The 21,625-nt window shown below is 37.4% G+C and overlaps 1 protein-coding gene and 1 pseudogene across 3 annotated transcripts in view; both read left to right on the top strand.

The window, feature by feature from the left end:
- IFT57 (intraflagellar transport 57) overlaps window positions 1-14,518 on the top strand; it is a 54,229-nt gene extending 39,711 nt beyond the window's left edge. The window contains exons 7-11 of one of the 3 annotated variants that reach the window (XM_037835166.1): window positions 4,761-4,832; window positions 5,573-5,704; window positions 7,096-7,158; window positions 9,770-9,836; window positions 11,400-14,518. In XM_037835166.1, the coding sequence (XP_037691094.1) occupies window positions 4,761-4,832; window positions 5,573-5,704; window positions 7,096-7,158; window positions 9,770-9,836; window positions 11,400-11,434 (369 nt within the window). In that variant the 3' untranslated portion in view covers window positions 11,435-14,518. The other 2 variants (XM_037835154.1, XM_037835161.1) reach the window with 2 other exon arrangements.
- Window positions 14,519-15,805: 1,287 nt separating this feature from the next.
- On the top strand, window positions 15,806-16,320 carry LOC119515771 (annotated as a pseudogene).
- Window positions 16,321-21,625: the final 5,305 nt, after the last annotated feature.

The raw sequence follows: 21,625 nt of genomic DNA, 5'->3' as shown, positions 1-21,625 counted from the left end.
TCAGGAAACAGAGCATTAGCAGCAGCCTAGAAGCCCCTCCTTATACTACCTCACAGTCACTACTCACTCCCTTTGGTTACCACTAATGCTGAATTCTAACTCCATTGATATTTTTTGTTTAGCTTTGTCTCATTTTTTTTGCCCAACACAATGTTTTTGAGGTTAATCCATGGTGTTTTAGTTACCTAGGCTTTCAAGCAAATATCTTGCAATGATCTGGCTTAAACAATGGGAATTTATTTCCTTACACGTTTGAGGCTGAGAGAAAGTTCAAATCAGGGCATCATCAAGAGGATGCTTTCTTCCTGAAGTTTGGAGCATTCTGAGGCTGGCTGCCAGCAATCCTTGGTCCTTAGCTTATCACATGGCAAGGCTCATGGCAGCATCTCTTGGTCTTTCCCTTCTCTTCCAGATTCCATCGATGTCCAGCCTCTTGCTTCCCTTGGCTTTCTCTCTCTCTCTGAATTTCATTCCCCTTATAAAGGACTCCAGTAATCGGATTAAGACCCATCTGGATTGGAGTGGGCTACACCTTAACTGAAGTAACCTGTGGTGGTTTGGAACTGTATGTACTCTAGAAAAACATGTTCTTAAGTTTAATCCTTTCCTGTGGTATAAACCTGTTCTAAGTAGACCTTTTGGTGAAGCTACTTCAGTTAAGGTATGACCCATTTCAGTCAATATAGGCCTTAATCCTGTTACTGGAGTCCTTCATAAAAAGAATGAAAGCAGAGAGAAAAAGAAAGCCATGGAAGCAAGGAGCTGAAATCAACAAAACCTGAAAGAGAAGAGAAACACCAGCAGATGCCACCATGTACCTTGCCATGTTACAGAGGAGCCAAGGATCACTGGCAGCCAGTCTTCAGGAAGAGAGCAACGCCTTGATGTTGCCTTGATTTGGACATTTTCCCAGCCTCAGAACCATGAGCAAATAAATTCCCATTGTTCTAAGCTGTACCATTTCATGGTATTTGCTTAAGCAACCTAGAAAACTAAAACACAACCTCATTAAAAGGTCACAATGGGTTCACACCCATAGGATGGATTAAATTTAAGAAGCTGCTTTTCTGGTTTATATACTGCTTCAAACCACCACACGCCACCCTGTGGAACCCAAAAAGACCTGCTCTTTCTATATGCAAAATATATTCATTCTGTTGCAATATCCAAATTCCTTAAGTCCTTTCAAAAACTATGCTTGGTGCAAAGTCTCATCAAAATTGGTTATGGGTGAGACCTGTCGGCACAATTCCCATCTGTCTGCGGACGTGTGAAACCTAGAGAACAACTTATCTGCTTCCAATATACAAAGGAGGGACAGGCATAGGATAAACATTCCCATTCCCATAGGGAGAAATTGGAAGGAAAACAGGTGTCACAGGTCCCAAACAATTCTGAAAACCAGGAAGGTAAACTGTTAGATTTCAAGGTCTGAGAGTCATCTATGGAGTGGTGTTTTGTCCTCCAGCCCTGGTGAAGTGACAGCCCCACCCCTTCCAAGTGCTTGCCCAGTAGCCATGCTCTCCCCAAACCCTATGGTGAAGGCTCCACCCTCTCCAAGCACTGGGGTGGCAGCTAGGCTTTCTGTGAGTGCTGGGTTATAGAACCCACCATCTCTGAGCCGTGGGGTGACAGCACTCTTCCTGAACAATGGGACAGAAGGCCTGCGCTCTTCAAGCAGATAATTATAAATCATTACTAGCTTCCACTTTAATGGACTGTGCCGGTTTGAATGTATTGTGTCCCCCAAATGCCATTATCTTTGTGGTCTTGTGGGACAGACGTTTTGTTGCTGGTTAGATTTGCTTGAAATGTGCCCCACCCAGCTGTGGGTGGTGACTTTGGTGGGATACTCCCATGGAGGTGTGACCCCACCTATTCAGGGTGGGCCTTGATCAGTGGAGCCATATAAAACATGCTGACTCAAAGAGACCGGACGGAGTGCAGCTGTGAGTGACGTTTTGAAGAAGAGCAAGCTTGCTAGAGAGGAATGTCCTGGGAGAAAGCCATTTTGAAACCAGAACTTTGGAGCAGATGCCAGCCACATGCCTTCCCAGCTAACAGAGGTTTTCTGGATGCCATTTGCCATCCTCCTGTGAAGGTACTTGATTACTGATGTGTTACCTTGGACACTTTATGGCCTTAAGACTGTAACTGTATAGCCAAATAAACCCCCTTTTTATAAAAGCCAGTCCATCTCTGGTGTTTTGCATTCTGCAGCATTAGCAAACTAGAACATGGACTCTAAGAATACAGCAATGTCCAGTGGCTTATCAAATTTAGCAAATCCAAAACCAAATTCCTCAGTATTTCTGACTTCCTTAAATCTATTCTGTACCCTGTCACAAGGTATTACAATCCTGTTAGTTCTTCAGGCTAGAAAAATTAAAAACACCTTCTCTCTACTTCCCCTCCTCCACCTCAGCTCTCCCCACAATCACACTGCCCCTTAATCTGAGTCCTGCTTGACCTGCCTCTATGATGTCCCTTGAATCCTTCCCTTCCTTTTTATTCTTATAAGCATTGCTGTCAGTCTATCACGTGTACCATTACACAGCCTCCTAACTGGTTTCCTGCCTATCTTCAGTTTCTTGCCTTTCTAATCATTCCTTCATTTTATTACCTTCTCAAAAGACACACTTGTCTTTAAAATGGAAACCAAAATTCCTTGATAGCTCCCCATTATCCACATGATAAAAATCTACCCTCCTTATTGTTATATTCAAAGCTCTTAATCTAATTTAATCTACCTTTCCAGCTTTGTTTCCTCATCATCCATCCTCCCACTTCACCCCCAGAACTTTGCATTTCATACTCTAGCCAGCGTAAACTACTTGTTCCTTGTGTTATTTTCCTAGTTTTCTTTATGCTGCTCCCTCAGCCTAAAATACCCTTCCTCTCCCCCTCCTTTCCAGCTTGTTGAAATGCTATTCATGCTTCAGAGTTCCACTGAAATGCCAGCTCCTCCATAGAGTTTTCATCAATGTAAGTTATCCTAATTGTACATGGAGGAGTCAAGCATGGTTGCTTCTATCGAAGATACAAATGTTTTGAATGGTCCATACATGAAAACAAATAGATTCACAATACTTCTGGGTGGTAAAAAGCAGAATGCAAACTGTTTTAAATACGTCAATTATAATTACTAAATATATAAATAAATAACTATATATATAAAAATATCAGTGTGTGTTTGAGTAGAGAAAGGGAAACTGATGGGAAGAGAGGGATGGTGTGTAAACACTTCAGCTTAGTTTTTATTAAATCCTCTGAAATTCTTTTGGGAACCAGGCAGGATGTGTACTTTAAAAAAAATTATAATAATACTTGTTAGAATCATAAAGATGTTTACTTGGGCTTAAACAAGTTTCTGTTTTAAGGCTTAACCATAATTGGTGTGTTTGCAGGAGACCAGCCTGTTGTTGCTTTTCCTCCCTGTTCCGGTGTTGACTTGATAAGTTGGAGGGACCTCATTCCCTTGGCAAATTTGTCTAGTCATAGTTGCCACAGTTCATGACTGGTGAACAGTACTTTGAAATTGTAAAATGAAAACATTGCACAAGATGACTATTAAATGGATGAGTAGAAGATCTCCAAAGTCCTTTTCAGCTCTCACATTTTGAGATGTTATTTGTTCGTGAGACAGAAAAATATTTGAAGATAAAGGAGCGTGCTGATTTGTTCTGCTCCTTCACCATAATTGATGTCAAGTAGCCATTTGCCCCTTTTATTAATGCCGAACTACCAACATGTGTTGTGTGGGTATCGGTACATTTGGTTTCTGATCCTGTGTGGCCTTAGAGGTATCATTTTCTATCTGTAGGCCTCTGTTTGCTTTTCTGTTAAATGTTAAGGGTGGGAGTACATGTTCTTTTGAGATTCTTAGCAGCTTTAATATATTAGAATTTTGTAATTGGTATGTTTGAAGTACCCAAAGATTCTTTTACCTTGGAGTCATGAGCCCCTGATTCAAAGTTAAGAAATAGATGGAAAGGGACTGTTCACAAATACTTCACTCTTCACAAAATAGTATAGATAGCAAAGTGGAGCATCAGGTATGTAAACAGATAGGTGTGACTGAGGAATATCCTAGTTCCATTGCTTACTTCAACTTACCATAATATTTTTTCTGTTATAATGGGTATTTCTCAAATCTTTAAAAATTGCTACCAGTAGTAATGTAAACTGAAATATTTTAAGTGTCTTTGTAGGATAGTAAAATGGTGTAGATTTCAAATATGCACACTAAAACAGACTAATCAATAACTCAAACTATATGAACTCTAGTAATCATTGAAGACTTCCTTTATTAAGAAAGAGACTCAAAAATCTTAAGAGGGCCCAATTTAATTTCCAAGGGACAAAATAATCTTTGATATATGATACTTGAGTCCAGAGTTGCTCCTGGTAAACATAACTGCTACTGTTTAAACAAGTATTTTCTAGTAATTAGAATTTTTTTTTTCATTTTGATGGATAGTCATAAATATTAACCACCAGCAGTGCAGGAATAATTTATATTCAAATTGTCAGATATCACTCTGTGAACATATGAAAATAATTTACATTTATTTAGAACCTTACCTAAAGTGCTCTACACGTATTTCCTTATACTCTGATTGCAAGCTATATATAGGAATCTCTCACCTGAAATAGAGCAGCAACCAAAGTAATTAAAATTAAGGACATAACTTTATAAGAAGTAGAGGAATGAAGGAAATGTATTTTTTTATTTTGTTCCTATGTGCTTATGCCTGTAGGATTGGAGAATCCATGTTGACCAAATGCACCAGCACAAAAGTGGTATTGAAGCTGCTCTAAAAGAAACCAAGGTATGTGAATTTCTTCAGCTGAATCAATGTACATTTACTCATGTAAGGAGAACCTTTTATGGGAAAACATGAAAGAAGAAAAACAAACCATAATCCTTGCCTTTGAGGAGGTTACTAATTGAATGTACCATGTTACTTTGCAAGAACCCTAATATTTAGTCAACTAAAGAAAGCTAACTTTATATAAAAAGAAACATTTCATCACTCTGTCCTCTGAATCCTAAGAGATGATAGAGTACCGGGCCAGCAATGCCTAAAACCTGCAGTCCCCCGGGCTTGGTGCCCAGCCAGAAACAAGAACTTTTGGAGGAACCCCAAAGAAACAAAGCTGGAGTAGGAAATAACAGATCAAAGGCTAGAGCTCTAGGGCTAAGGATCTACTTCCACTGGCATCTTTGAATTGTGCTAAAGGAAAGTAATATTGTTCCCTTGCCTCCTTTGATTGTGAACTTTATATAAAGCCAAATTCCAGTCACGTGCATTTTTTAGATATGCATAAGGACAAATGAATTGACTAACGCTACCAGGTGCTTTTTTATTTTAACATTCTGCAAAATGTGACTAAAATATTTCTCATTACAGACATTTTTTTGCCACTGAAAATTTCAAACTGATTTCTTTTTCACGTGTGTTGAGCATTTGTGGAAGGAATTGAAGGAGGTTTAACCCATTTTTAACTGTATTTTTGAAAAACTATATTTGTGAATTCTTAACCTACTAAAATCCCATGGAATTTCTAGGGATTTTTGGACAAACTCCATAATGAAATTAGTAGGACCCTGGAAAAGATCGGCAGCCGAGAAAAGTACATCAACAATCAGCTTGAGCACTTGGTTCAAGAATATCGTGCAGCTCAAGCTCAGCTAAGTGAGGTAACTTAAGAATAATCTTAAGAATGATCCCTAGACTTGACACAGCACCTGTCATTTGAGAATCATGAAATGCTTTTCAAAGAGCAACACACTGATTCTCTGCCCGCTTTTGGAAGGCAAGTGATGAGACAGTAGAACTTATGTCTCATATGTATATATATTATATATATATACATTGTATATATATACACACACACAGATTATACATATATATATGTAAGTAATAGGACTTGTCTCCTAGAAGTTTTCTTAAAAAAAGCATTTCTTCATTTGATTAAAATAAATGAAGGCATATAATCTTGGGGAACATGGCTTAGAACAGGAACGGAGTGTCAGGACACCAGGTTTTGTTTCTAAGTCTGCTGTTAATTTACTATGTGAGTAGGAGGAGAAGAATAGTGTGCATTTACATGTGTCAGGAGGAAAAGACAGCCCTTGCTATAATGGCTTATAACCACATAATAAGGAATATGAAAGCAAGATACATTCAGAGACGAGCAGTTTAATTAATTACATGGAAGAAAAAAATGAATCCTTTCAAAGTTTTAGATTTTTAACCACCACACAAAAAAATCAGCATTTGAAAGCAGCAGTAGGAATCTAAAGGCTTTTCTTTGGGGTTTTTACCACCTATTTCCTGATGTTGAAGCAAACTAGTAAGAGCACTCACAAACATCAGTTGAAAGTACGTGTTTTTCTTTCAGCATATAAGGTTAGAAGAAGGAAAATAATGGAAATAAACTTGAGATACTTCTGTACTTACAGCAGTTCTCAGTTAAAGACCAAATAGAAAGTTATCTTTACTTTTTTATTATTTGTTCAGTTAATTATTCCTTCATATATGTATCTGTTCATGAATATTTTTACTTTAAAAATGCTGTAAAATTCTCTGATTAAAGCCACTGTGTATCTATCAAACATTAATATTAAGTAATTGATTGTTGATTAGCTCCCAAGAATGTATTCCAGTTGATTATACTGACATACTGTTTGTTAATCCTTATAAATTGCTGAGCCTGGTGCTCTATTTTGATTGATTTTTAGAACTGGTTTTCTCTGCATCATATGCAAATTAGATTGACCAAGAGCCACTCTACTAAATTGTTTAGTAATGGCTGAGGACAGTTTTTATTGTGAACCGTGCTGATGTGAGTTACAAAGTTAGTATATGAAGGTTAAGGCAGTTCATCCTTTTATAATGCTGTAGTTAAATACACAATGCCTATTAGGGATATAAAATAGCTACAGTTAAATGTCACTTTTGCAAACGTAGTCACAAACAAGGAGGGGGTGTTGTCATAAAATAATACACAGAAATTGCAAATACAAAGAGGTTATATTTAAGTGAACTCTTTTGAATTTGTCATTAAACAAAATGTTTCACCCCTCAGACAAGGGAACGATACCAGCAGGGAAGTGGTGGAGTAACTGAAAGGACCAGGCTCCTGTCTGAGGTACACACTGTGCATCTTGCCTTACTTCTCACCCTGTCAGCTGGCCTCCTGCTGTGCAGAGCCATTGGATGGGATGGTTAATACGATTATAAGCATGGGTTGTTTAGTTTAATAGTTGGCTTCCTGTGGCTTTAAAACATTTTCTTATCAGTGAATCTATTTATTTATACATTTTCTATTTCTATAAAATGTTTGAAGTTGCTATATTACTTAAATTCAGCATAAAACCTACTCATAATATTAACACACTTATAACCTTTCTTAATCTTGTTTTTTGTTTTTTTTTTTTCCTATTATAATCATGTAGAAGAGCAGGAAAAGCACTGGCTTAGAAGTCTAACAGATTTAGTGTTAGTTCATAAGATACTAGTTTTTTTTTTTTTTTTTTTTTTTTTTTTTTTTTTTTTTTTTTTTTTTTTTTTTTATCATCATTTTATTGAGATATATTCACATACCACGCAGTCATACAAAACAAATTGTACTTTCGATTGTTTACAGTACCATTACATAGTTGTACATTCATCACCTAAATCAATCCCTGACACCTTCATTAGCACACCCACAAAAATAACAAGAATAATAATTAGAGTGAAAAAAAGCAATTGAAGTAAAAAAGAACACTAGGTACCTTTGTCTGTTTGTTTGCTTCCCCTACTTTTCTACACATCGATCCATAAACTAGACAAAGTGGAGTTTGGTCCTTATGGCATTCCCAATCCCACTGTCACCCCTCATAAGCTACATTTTTATACAACTGTCTTTGAGATTCATGGGTTCTGGGTTGTAGTTTAATAGTTTCAGGTATCCACCACCAGCTACCCCAATTCTTTAGAACCTAAAAAAGGTTGTCTAAAGTGTGCGTAAGAGTGCCCACCAGAGTGATCTCTCGGCTCGTTTTGGAATCTCTCTGCCACTGAAGCTTATTTCATTTCCTTTCACATCCCCCTTTTGGTCAAGAAGATGTTCTCCATCCCACGATGCCGGGTCTACATTCCTCCCCGGGAGTCATATTCCACGTTGCCAGGGAGATTCACTTCGCTGGGTGTCTGATCCCACGTAGGGGGGAGGGCAGTGATTTCACCTTTCAAGTTGGCTTAGCCAGAGAGAGAGGGCCACATCTGAGCAACAAAGAGGCATTCAGGAGGAGACTCTTAGGCACAAATACAGGGAGGCCTAGCCTCTCCTTTGCAGCAACCGTCTTCCCAAGGGTAAAACTTATGGTAGAGGGCTCAACCCATCAAACCACCAGTCCCCTATGTCTGTGGTCATGTTAGCAACCATGGAGGTGGGGTAGGCGAATACCCCTGCATTCTCCACAGGCTCCTCAAGGGGGCACTACATCTTTAGTTTTATTTTTAGTAATTTTTGTTGATAACTTGTGTGATCCTGGGTATTTTTCTGGCCACAAATTAAGAGTGGCTTATAACCCTTCCATTTGAGAACTTCTGGAATATCAAAGCATACTGTGTTCATTTTCATTATCTTGCAAGAGAGGTAAGAAGAGAGAGATTCACACTTTTTATTGACTTGCTGAAGAGGGAAAGAAACCTTGCAATAATGTCAGAAGCCAATTTGGGACTAAAATCCAAGGTTATGTTTGGTTACAACCCCAGTATAAATGTCACAGTTTTACTATCTAATACAATTAAGTTTCTTTTCTAGAGATTATTTGAAGAATAAATGGTTGTTTTCAAATACTAAAAATATAACATTAGAAATATTTAGCATCTAATCCTGTGATACTCCTAGGCAAATAAAACATTATGTAGAAGTTAAGTGCTCACTAATGTTAGGTAAATTAACACTTGAAGGGAGTCCAGGGAACCATTTAGTTCTTTTGGAGTAGGTAGTTATCCCCAGTCATAACGTTTCAGGTGCCTGAAAAAAAATAATTTGCTTTACTTGGATGAGCACTTTATTCCCAGGGAAGGTATTACTCACCAGTATGATGAAAATAAAACCTACTAAGTTAAAATAATTTTTATATTTAAAAGATGGTATTTTCCACCTATATTAATGCTAGCTTGGGATTTTGCTAATAATATAGTCTATAGGAGTATAATCGCAATGTAGAGTACAGTTTAAGAACCAATATGACAGTATAGTATATGTTTTACAGTTCACAGTTTGGATACAGCAGTAGAACATTTTTATATATAGCTATATGCTAGAAACATTTTTTTTTAGTCTTCTCTAGAGGAAAAGGTGATATATTCTTTTTATAAAACTGTACTATTAAGAAACATACTTGTAAGCCTTTAGAAATCCAAAATCTTTTCAGATGTTTATACTATTTTAAATAATAGCTTGATTGTTAGAGAATGGCATGGTAGATGCTATGAAATAATTGAAGCAACTTTAATTCTATTATATGGCAACGTGAGAACATTTATGAGAACGTAATTTGGTGAAGTTTATTGTTAAGAGCATTTTCAGAAGATGAAAAGCTTTATATATCTGTATATTTTGACTTGTTATTTGAATTATCTCCAGAGTATCCCTAATATCTTTATATTTATTTAATGTCTAAATTAATTTTTCTCAATACATCATTCAAAATTTGGAGAAGTTTATTAAAAATCAGTGATTATGAAAACTTTTTTAATGAAAGGTTACAGAAGAATTAGAGAAGGTAAAACAAGAAATGGAAGAAAAAGGCAGCAGCATGACTGATGGTGGTAAGTATACTCTCATTTTAAGGAGAAAAAGGTGAACAAAAGAAGAGCTGTTCAAAAATCTACTTGACAAACAGTATTCATAAATATGTAGTCTGCTTTTTAAATGAACTACTTGTTACTTGTTTGAGATGAGGCACATAGTGTGAAAATGATGTCTGATAATCACTATATACTGTTTTCCTTATAAATCAGTAAGAGTAGTAACTTCTTTCTACTATCATTTAGATTTTTTGTTTCAAATTGTACAGATTCAGAGATACAGTGGGAAATATTTAGATATGCATTTTATTATGCCAATTATAAAAATAACATTTTATATTGTTTTCATCAAATGATCTTCGTTTTTCCATTTTCTGTACAAAAGGGCAGTAAGTGTATGGCCAAATGGCATTATGGGAATGAACTGATGACCTTTTTTTTTTTTCCTTTCACCCAATTGACCTGATTGGGCAAGGGTCAAATAGGGAAGAATTAATAATCCTGTAACAATCAGCCTCCATCATGAGCTGGTTATTTTGGCATGGCCCTGGGGTAATTGCCTAAGACTTTTCTATGCCCTATAGAGATTTTCTAGAGTTCTGATGGTATATGCTAAGTGATCTTTCAAAAGGGGACATAAAGAGATATTTTGTCATTGTTGCTGTTGTTGTTGCAACAGTTTTTGAATGGGCCATTATCTATATATTGTCCTTTCCCCTTTTTTACAGATAAATATACTAGCCCATAAAATCATAGTAGGGACATTTTTAAACCCCCTTTAGCAGCTCTCCTCCTAGAAAAGGAAAGAAGTTTGAACTTCAGTATACATCAGATTCTGCATTATTTCCCATCCTAAAAATCTCAGGTATTTAAAATGCGAGAGCAAAACCGTACATGTCCTTAAGTCGTGGTCTGTGTTTTTAACCCTTTTTTTTTTTTTTTTTTGGCTTAAGAGAAAGTGAGGAAAATGTCATACAGTTCTGTAATGGACTGATACCCCAAATAAACATTTTATCTCATGCTGTTTTCATTCTATAGCTCCCTTGGTCAAGATTAAACAAAGCTTAACAAAACTGAAGCAAGAAACTGTTCAGATGGACATTAGAATTGGTGTGGTAGAACATACATTACTCCAGTCAAAACTGAAAGAGAAGTCCAACATGACTAGGGACATGCATGCAACAATTATTCCAGAATCTGCAATAGGCTCTTATTAAAACATATTATTATGATTCTCAGTTGTTTTTTTATGTCAAATTATATTTCATGTTTCACAGTTTGCAAAACACAATTTTATTTTTAAAGCTGTTCAAAGGGGAATTTTTTACATATGTACACACACATTGTATCATGGTGATTATGGATGGCTAAAGCCTTTAAATTGAATATAATGTTTAATAAAGTAATTAAAAATTCTCACTTTCAAAGAAGCTTCCACTAATCATTACATATGTTAAAGCTCCCATCTTGTGGTTCATTTTTCTTATTTTTGTTTGCACAAGTCAGTGTGTATGACCCATGCTTTCTGCAAATGCTGCTTCTGCTGTCATCACATGTTCCCTTTGCTTTGGTCCACCTGTACAGTGATTACAAGTGCTTCTGCTCCCAGAAGCAGCTAAGGACATCTGGAGATTCTTCATAAGAACCCAGACTACATCTGCTTCAACTTTATGGATATCTAGAATTACCATTAAAAAAAGTATAAGAAAAAACCCAGTGCCCTTATTAACATTTGAAGTTTATTATTTGTCATGAGTAGTTGATGGCTAAAGTGATTTTATAGGGTATGTATTTTCTAGGATCTAAGACCACGTAATAAATATTTAGTCGTGTTTGTGCTCTCAGAATAGGAAAAAGGTATGTGTGTGCCTCAATTCTACCTTTTTCTATGTTATCAACTATACTAAAGGACCATTTTATAGGAGACGGAAATATGGCAAGTCATGCAAAGATCAGCCTCACAATATCAGTGATCTTGATTTCACATCTTACTGGGAAATTTTCTAGACTGGGGTTTCTGAATTGGTGAAATCAGCAGTAGTGGAGTGACCAGACTTAGAACTGGGGGAAAGTAGAACACATATCAGGAGATAGCCTATGTCTATTTTCAAAAAAAAAAAAAAAACAAAAGCACTTGTGGCAAAAATTTTATAAGAATTCTATATGTGGAGGGCAACAAAATAATTGTCATTTTTTTGCCTAATACTTTTCTGCCCCCAATTTTATTTTTTTTCTTAGCTTTTACTTTATAGACATGTAACCCACATGCAAAAATCTTTTTCTTTCCTTCAAATTCCCTCTAATAAAGATTAAATTTAGATAAGAGAAAATCAGGGTATATAAACTACTCTCTTACCCAAGAGAGTAACAATCAATACAATAACAAAAAAAGATGTCATAATTTGTACCTCATGGAAAGAGGAAATCCACCATGGAATAATAAGCAGTTTAAATATGTCCAATTTTTTTTCTCTTCCTTTATGGTCGTTGGGAGGAGCCTAGAAGGAAGAGTGACACCTAACCTTTGATCCCACAAACTAATGTTGATTTCCTGGGAATTTATTTGCATACATATTGTCATGGCTGAGCAGTTTTTTGATGAATTCAAATCAATGCAGAGAACACTTTTAGATAAATCAGAGCTCTCCATAAAATGTGCTTTTACTCAGAAGCAAAGTGCACTCTTTATTTTGTGTAAACACTCAATAATCTCCAAACTCTTCCAATGAGTGTCATGAGCAGCCTATCTTTACTTCCTTTCCTGAGATAATCCACTTTACTCTGATTGAGCTGGTTGCTCTTCTTCTCTGTTCCGATAGAACACTGTGCAAGTCTCTAATACAGTATTTATTATGCTACATTTAACTGTTACTGTTTTTTCTTCTTTCTTGCTTAATAGATTGACCTTCTTGACGATAGTTACAGTCTTTTGCATTTCCGTTTTGCTAGCCAAGTGCCTAATATGTAGGAAGTATCCAGTAAATTTTTTGAATTAGCAAGTGGATGGATAGATGACTGGCATTGTGCAATTCTGGAATATCTTATAGCTCCTCTTCCACAACATGGTGAATTTATTGACTTCAAGCTGGTGAGCCTTGGTACAGTTTCAAAATAGTAATTTAAAAATGCTTCTTTTCTATGGTATTGGATTGCAATTGGAGGCATAAATTTGAATTCACGTTTTTTCATACATGAAAAATTTATAAATTTATAAATTTATAAATGTAGAAATAGACACACACATTTATTTCTACCTCTGTCCTCTGAGAGGGCCTAGTAGGACAGCCAAGTAGCAATGAGAATACCTAGTACTCAGATCTTGGTTTATAAATATCATTCTTTACTAAAAGAAACCAACTTCTTAGAAAAATGGCTGATTCCTGGGCTGGGGCAGGGGAACTACAAAATGAACCTAGAATATCTTGCTCTGTCAGAAAGAAGTATTCACAGATTGATGGAGAAACATCTAAAGGACATCCAGTTTGAGGGGGAGTCCACTGGCAAATCTGGGTCAATTTGAGTATCAAAATAATTATAATAACAGAATATAACCTATAGAATAAAATAAACCTTGAGTCTATATGGATATAAATAGATGAATAAATAAATGGGTAGAAGAGGAAGTTCTTAGAATAGAATGACAGCTATTGTAAAAACAATACTGGATTTAGAAAATCACTCATGGCAACCACCATAGTAGTAATTGTTTCAGGAAAGAATCATCAATGCTTGCTAAAACTAGGTGAAATTTTAGTAAGAAACAGGATATTTACATAATCTCACACTATGTAAGAAACCCCTATAAAGAGAAAAAAATTCCAACTTCACAGTAGAGAAACCTAGCAAAACGCCACCTTAACTAAAAGATGGAAGCTGTCACTCGTATTAGGACAAACCAATACCCTGCACCTCCTGACATAATACATTGAAAAGGGCACACACTTAGTGGATCCTGATGAAAATATGTATCCTGAATCTAATCTTGAGGAAACATCAGACAAATTCAAATTGAAGAACATTGTACAAAATAAATGCCCTATATTCTTCAGAAATGATGAAGTCATGAAAAATGAGACTAAGGCACTATTCCAGATTAAAGGAGACTAAAGAGACATGGCAACTAAATGCAAAAAGTGCTCTCAATCGCAATAAAATGATTATTAAAAAGAAAAAAAAAGTGCTCTCAGATTGGCTTCTGAACCAGAAAAAAAAAATTTTTTTTGCTATCAAGGACATTATTGAGTCAACTGGAGAAATTTGAAAAAAGTCTATACATTGGATAATAGCAATAAATCAATGTTAATTTTTTTTATTTGGATATGTGTACTATGATTATGTTAGAATATTCTTGCTTTTGGCAATACACACAGAGAAGTATTAAATGTAAAAAGTTCATGTCAGCAGCTTTCTCTCAAATGGTTCAGAAAAAAAATGTTTATCTGTATATAAAAATGAATATCTGTATTGTGAGAGTGAAGGAGAATGATAAAGAAAATGTGGCAGATTGTTACTTTGGGAATCTGGGGAAAGGATATAGAGAAAATTGTACTTTTTTGCAACTTTAGTAACTGAAAGTTTTTCAAAATATAAATTGGAAAAAAACTGTAGTTGTTGAAGATGATTTGCCCTCTCCCTGAATCAAATAGATAATCAACTTGTTGAAGTCATATGACTTCCCCAATAAAATTGTGTGGCCTGTTGAACATGTCTTAAGTTTATAATTTTATAATCATTGATTCACTGACCAAGTAAGTAGAAACAATTTTTGGCAGTTCTAAGGAAGTTCTTTCTACTGCCCTCTAATTTATCTAGGTCAGCATTTCCCATTAGTTTCACAAAAAAACAAAAGTTTCTATAATCGTAAGTTTGAGAAATGTTAAACAGGTTTCATTTTCTTCAGGACTTGTACGTCGTAAATCTGCAAGCAGCTAAGATAGTTCCACTATATTTTCCAAATACGTAATCACGCTCTCTTTTCTCCCAAAAACATACTTTGGAAATGCAGATTTAGGTAAATGACTGTGAAAACCAACATACAAATCTGAGATCATTTTCCACTCCTTTATTAGGACCAGCAAACCTGTGTAAGAAGACAAGGAAACAAATGCCTCTCTGATTCGTAACTTTACTATGTGCGTGTTTAACAAGCATGCAGTGCTCTTTGAATGTCAATAGAGTTCCAGGATTTGGGGAGCTTTGTAGACAACCTGCAGTTACATGGCTATATGCTTTTCTTCTTGAAACTCATATATATAAACCATGAAGAATTTTTTTAAAAGCAGTCATTATAGCAATGCAATTATAGTTAGAATGTACTGCCTGTTTTGCAATCATGTAGCAATCATTATCATAGTAGCTTCCTGATCTTTTTTTAAAAACTTAATGTGCCTAACAACCAAGTCACAAATCCTAAAACTATAGGGAAAAATGGCATTATAAACAGTAGAAACAATTTGGTATTTACCAGGTTTTTTTTTTTGGGGGGGGGGGTCTGGGGAGGTGGCGGTGGTAAGGATTTTTAGAATTTAAACTACAGGAGAGAACAAGGGCCATGACCATCTTTATATGTCCTAAATATCACATCTCAAGCTTTAGATTTCCATAATTGCCTGCTTTTGATATAGATATACTAAGTTCAAAGCTGTGATTTGCTGACTCACCATCAATGTGTTATTAGAGACCTCCCTTGGTCCCCTCTATACTTTGCCCTTACACTGTTAAGTGCTACAAGGACAGTTAGTGAACAACCATCAGACAGTACCCTACAGCCCATCCCTTGCTCCTTCCCGTCTTCTACTTGTGAAGTTTTTGGACAGGCTTGAAAATCCTGTACATAGTTCCCTTTCAGTACTTAACACCTAGTTATCACCTCCTTACCCTGCAAAGCATTCACCTAGGCTAGCAGCCTCTGAAGTTCCTAATTCTGGGTGTGCATCAAAATCAACTGGGCATCATACCAATTTGCCATCTATGGTAGAACCACTGCCAAGATGCAGATTTTGATAAAAACCCTAAAAGGAAAGGCCATCACTCAAGGTTGAATGCTCAGATATAATAGAAAATACAAAAGCCAAGATCCACAATAAGGAAGGAATTCCTCCTGATCAAGAGACTGATCTTTGCTGTCAAGTAACTGGGAGATGGATGGACCTTATCTGACTCCAATATTCAAAAGGAGTCTCTTCTTAGTTTTGTATTGTGACTCTGCAGTAGTGCTAGGTAAAAGAAAAAGTCTTGCACTACCCCAAGGAAGACTCAGTATAAGAGAAAGTTAAGCTCAGTGTCCTAAAATATATAAGGTGGATGAAAATGGCAAAACTAGTCACCTTTGTTGGGAGTGCCCTTCAGATGAATGTGGTCTGAAAGGTTTTATGGTCAGCCACTTCAGCAGACGTTATTGACACATGGCAAGTGTTGTCTGACTTATTGCTTCAACAAATCAGAAAACAATTGTGTATGGGTTAGTAAAAGACATGAACTAATAGCAACAACAAAAATCAAGTAGGCAACGCTTGGAATATATCCCCCGCCACACACACACACCCCACCCACAGTGCTTCATAGGTCTTATGTAGGACTTAGGATCAAAAGTTTGTAAAAGTCCCTTAGGTGATTTTTTTTTTTAATTCAGTTTTATTAATATATATTCACATACCATACAGTCATTCATGATGTACAATCAACTGTTCACAGTACCATCTTACAGTTGTGCATTCATCACCCCAATCTATTTTTGAACATTTTCCTTACACCAGAAGGAATCAGAATAAGAATAAAAAACAAAAGTAAAAAAGAACATCCAAATCATCCCCCCTCCCACCCTATTTTTCATTTAGTTTTTGTCCCCATTTTTCTACTCATCCATCCATACACTGGATAAAGGTGGTACAATCCACAAGGTTTTCACAATCACAGTCACTTCTTGTAAGCTACATTGTTATACAATTGTCTTCAAGAGTCAAGGCTACTGGGTTGGAGTTTGATAGTCTCAGGTAATTACTTCTAGCTATTCCAATACATTAAAACCTAGTAAATGTTATCTATATAGTGCATAAGAATGTCCACCAGAGTGACCTCTTGACTCTGAAATCTCTCAGCCCCTGAAACTTTATTTCATTTCATTTCACATCTCCCTTTTGGTCAAGAAGACTTTCTCAATCCCGCAATGCCGGGTCCAGATTCATCCCCGGGAGTCACATCCTGCATTGCCCAGGAGATTTACACCCCTAGGAGTCAGGTCCCACATAGGGGGGAGGGCAGTGAGATCACCTGCCGAGGTGGCTTAGCTAGAGCACATCTGAGCAACAAAGAGGCACTCGGGGAGACTCTTAGGCACAATTATAAGCAGGTTTAGCCTCTCCTTTGCAGTTACAAGCTTCATAAGGCAAGTCCTGAGACAGAGGGTTCAGCATATCAAGCCGTCAGTCCCCAATGTTTGTGAGAACATTAGCAACAATCCAGGTGAGGAAGTCCAACACCTCTGCATCCTCCCTCAGCTCCCCAGGGGGGCCTGCATATATATTTTTATTCTCCAACCAAATTTCTTTGGGATGTGCTATTTCACTCTAACCTATACAGACCTACCATATCTCACTTCCTATTCAAAGTTCTATGTAATTGTGGTATTTGAACAAACTGACTGCAGAAGTTATATTGTTTCAAAAATATAGATCCTACACCAAATAAACATCTCTTCCCTTGGTCTCATATAGAAGTTGAAGTGTTATTTGGAAAATATAGATCCTGCACCAAGTAAACATCTCTTCCCTTGGTCTCACATGGAAGTTGAAGTTTTAACACACAGTCAGTTTCAACCTTTACCCTTCGGCCCAATTTGCCCTTGTCTTAACCAGATTTGCTTCATTTATATCTCAAATCAAAGTCTGGGCTCTTTTTCAGCCTTTTTTTTTTTTTTTTTTACACTTGCTGTATGCATTAATACTGCCATTCATATCTGCTGAGCTCTAGCTCTGAGTTCAGGTGCCACACAGATACCCAATGTTCCAGAAACCAATCAGGTTATACACAAAGGGATCAGCATCTCAGAGTTCGGAGATAGCCATTACAATTCAGGAATAGATTTGACTGCTGTAAGAGCATACAATCTAGGGACCATTACAATAATCGTTTCCCTGGTAGGCTGTGCTCTAAGATTCAATTCCCCTCAGGTGATTTTGATGCAGCTAATCTAAGAACAACTTTAGAGAGCCACAATTCTAGAAATTTAACCTGGCAACAAGTAAACAGAGCATCTTAGATCTGAAGAAGTCTTTAAAGAATATCTAAACTAGTATTTCTTAAAGTGTGGCCTGTGGACTGCCTACATTAGCCTCACCTGGAGTGTTTTTTAAATAAGTACCCCAAATAATACACACTAGAGTTTGAGACATATTCATATCAAAAGTTATCACTTAAAAAAAATTCAGGAGGGGAGGCGGGGCAAGATGGCAGACTGGTGAGCTGTATGTTTTAGTTACTCCTCCAGGAAAGTAGGTAGAAAGCCAGGAACTGCATGGACTGGACACCACAGAGCAATCTGACTTTGGGCATACTTCATACAGCACTCATGAAAACGTGGAACTGCTGAGATCAGCGAAATCTGTAAGTTTTTGCGGCCAGGGGACCCGCGCCCCTCCCTGCCAGGCTCAGTCCCATGGGAGGAGGGGCTGTCAGCTCAGGGAAGGAGAAGGGAGAACTGCAGTGGCAGCCCTTATCAGAAACTCATTCTACTGATCCAAACTCCAAACATAGATAGACTGAGACCAGACACCAGAGAATCTGAGAGCAGCCAGCCCAGCAGAGAGGAGACAGGCATAGAAAAAAAACAACATGAAAAACTCCAAAATAAAAGCGGAGGATTTTTGGAGTTCTGGTGAACATAGAAAGGGGAAGGGCAGAGCTCAGGCCCTGAGGTGCATATGCAAATCCCGAAGAAAAGCTGATCTCTCTGCCCTGTGGACCTTTCCTTAATGGCCCTGGTTGCTTTGTCTCTTAGCATTTTAATAACCCATTAGATCTCTGAGGAGGGCCCTTTTTTTTTTTTTAATCCTTTTTTCTTTTTCTAAAACAATTACTCTAAGAAGCCCAATGCAGAAAGCTTCAAAGACTTGCAATTTGGGCAGGTCAAGTCAAGAGCAGAACTAAGAGAGCTCTGAGACAAAAGGCAATAATCCAGTGGCTGAGAAAATTCACTAAACACCACAACTTCCCAAGAAAAGGGGGGTGTCCGCTCACAGCCATCATCCTGGTGGACAGGAAACACTCCTGCCCATCGCCAGCCCCATAGCCCAGAGCTGCCCCAGACAACCCAGTGTGACGGAAGTGCTTCAAATAACAGGCACACACCACAAAACTGGGCGTGGACATTAGCCTTCCCTGCAACCTCAGCTGATTGTCCCAGAGTTGGGAAGGTAGAGCAGTGTGAATTAACAAAGCCCCATTCAGCCATCATTTCAGCAAACTGGGAGCCTCCCTACACAGCCCAGCAGCCCAGAACTGCCCTGGGGGGACAGCACTCACCTGTGACATAGCACAGTCATCCCTCAACAGAGGACCCGGGGTGCACAGCCTGGAAGAGGGGCCCACTTGCAAGTCTCAGGAGCCATACGCCAATACCAAGGACTTGTGGGTCAGTGGCAGAGACAAACTGTGGCAGGACTGAACTGAAGGATTAGACTATTGCAGCAGCTTTAAAACTCTAGGATCACCAGGGAGATTTGATTGTTAGGGCCACCCCCCCTCCCTGACTGCCCAGAAACACGCCCCATATACAGGGCAGGCAAACCAACTACACACGCAAGCTTGGTACACCAATTGGACCCCACAAGACTCACTCCCCCACTCACCAAAAAGGCTAAGCAGGGGAGAACTGGCTTGTGGAGAACAGGTGGCTCGTGGACGCCACCTGCTGGTTAGTTAGAGAAAGTGTACTCCACGAAGCTGTAGATCTGATAAATTAGAGATAAGGACTTCAATTGGTCTACACATCCTAAAAGAACCCTATCAAGTTCAGCAAATGCCACGAGACCAAAAACAACAGAAAATTATAAAGCATATGAAAAAACCAGACGATATGGATAACCCAAGCCCAAGCACCCAAATCAAAAGATCAGAAGAGACACAGCACCTACAGCAGCTACTCAAAGAACTAAAGATGAACAATGAGACCATAGTACGGGATACAAAGGAAATCAAGAAGACCCTAGAAGAGCATAAAGAAGACATTGCAAGACTAAATAAAAAAATGGATGATCTTATGGAAATTAAAGAAACTGTTGACCAAATTAAAAAGATTCTGGACACTCATAGTACAAGACTAGAGGAAGTTGAACAGTGAATCAGTGACCTGGAAGATGACAGAATGGAAAATGAAAGCATAAAAGAAAGAATGGGAAAAAATTTGAAAAAATCGAAATGGACCTCAGGGATATGATAGATAATATGAAACGTCCGAATATAAGACTCATTAGTGTCCCAGAAGGGGAAGAAAAGGGTAAAGGTCTAGGAAGAGTATTCAAAGAAATTGTTGGGGAAAACTTCCCAAATCTTCTAAACAACATAAATACACAAATCATAAATGCTCAGCGAACTCCAAATAGAATAAATCCAAATAAACCCACTCCGAGACATATACTGATCACACTGTCAAACACAGAAGAGAAGGAGCAAGTTCTGAAAGCAGCAAGAGAAAAGCAATTCACCACATACAAAGGAAACAGCATAAGACTAAGTAGTGACTACTCAGCAGCCACCATGGAGGCAAGAAGGCAGTGGCACGATATATTTAAAATTCTGAGTGAGAAAAATTTCCAACCAAGAATACTTTATCCAGCAAAGCTCTCCTTCAAATTTGAGAGAGAGCTTAAATTTTTCACAGACAAACAAATGCTGAGAGAATTTGCTAACAAGAGACCTGCCCTACTGGAGATACTAAAGGGAGCCCTACAGACAGAGAAACAAAGACAGGACAGAGAGACTTGGAGAAAGGTTCAGTACTAAAGAGATTCGGTATGGGTACAATAAAGGATATTAATAGACAGAGGGGAAAAATATGACAAACATAAACCAAAGGATAAGATGGCTGATTCAAGAAATGCCTTCACGGTTATAACGTTGAATGTAAATGGATTAAACTCCCCAGTTAAAAGATATAGATTCGCAGAATGGATCAAAAAAAATGAACCATCAATATGTTGCATACAAGAGACTCATCTTAGACACAGGGACACAAAGAAACTGAAAGTGAAAGGATGGAAAAAAATATTTCATGCAAGCTACAGCCAAAAGAAAGCAGGTGTAGCAATATTGATCTCAGATAAAATAGACTTCAAATGCAGGGATGTTTTGAGAGACAAAGAAGGCCACTACATACTAATAAAAGGGGCAATTCAACAAGAAGAAATGACAATCGTAAATGTCTATGCACCCAATCAAGGTGCCACAAAATACATGAGAGAAACACTGGCAAAACTAAAGGAAGCAATTGATGTTTCCACAATAATTGTGGGAGACTTCAACACATCACTCTCTCCTATAGATAGATCAACCAGACAGAAGACCAATAAGGAAATTGAAAACCTAAACAATCTGATAAATGAATTAGATTTAACAGACATATACAGGACATTACATCCCAAATCACCAGGATACACATACTTTTCTAGTGCTCACGGAACTTTCTCCAGAATAGATCATATGCTGGGACATAAAACAAGCCTCAATAAATTTAAAAAGATTGAAATTATTCAAAGCACATTCTCTGACCACAATGGAATACAATTAGAAGTCAATCACCATCAGAGACTTAGAAA

The sequence above is a fragment of the Choloepus didactylus genome, chromosome 1 (genome assembly GCF_015220235.1).
Source record: "Choloepus didactylus isolate mChoDid1 chromosome 1, mChoDid1.pri, whole genome shotgun sequence".
Taxonomy (NCBI): Eukaryota; Metazoa; Chordata; class Mammalia; order Pilosa; family Megalonychidae; genus Choloepus; species Choloepus didactylus.
This window is presented reverse-complemented; position numbering and strand designations above follow the sequence as displayed.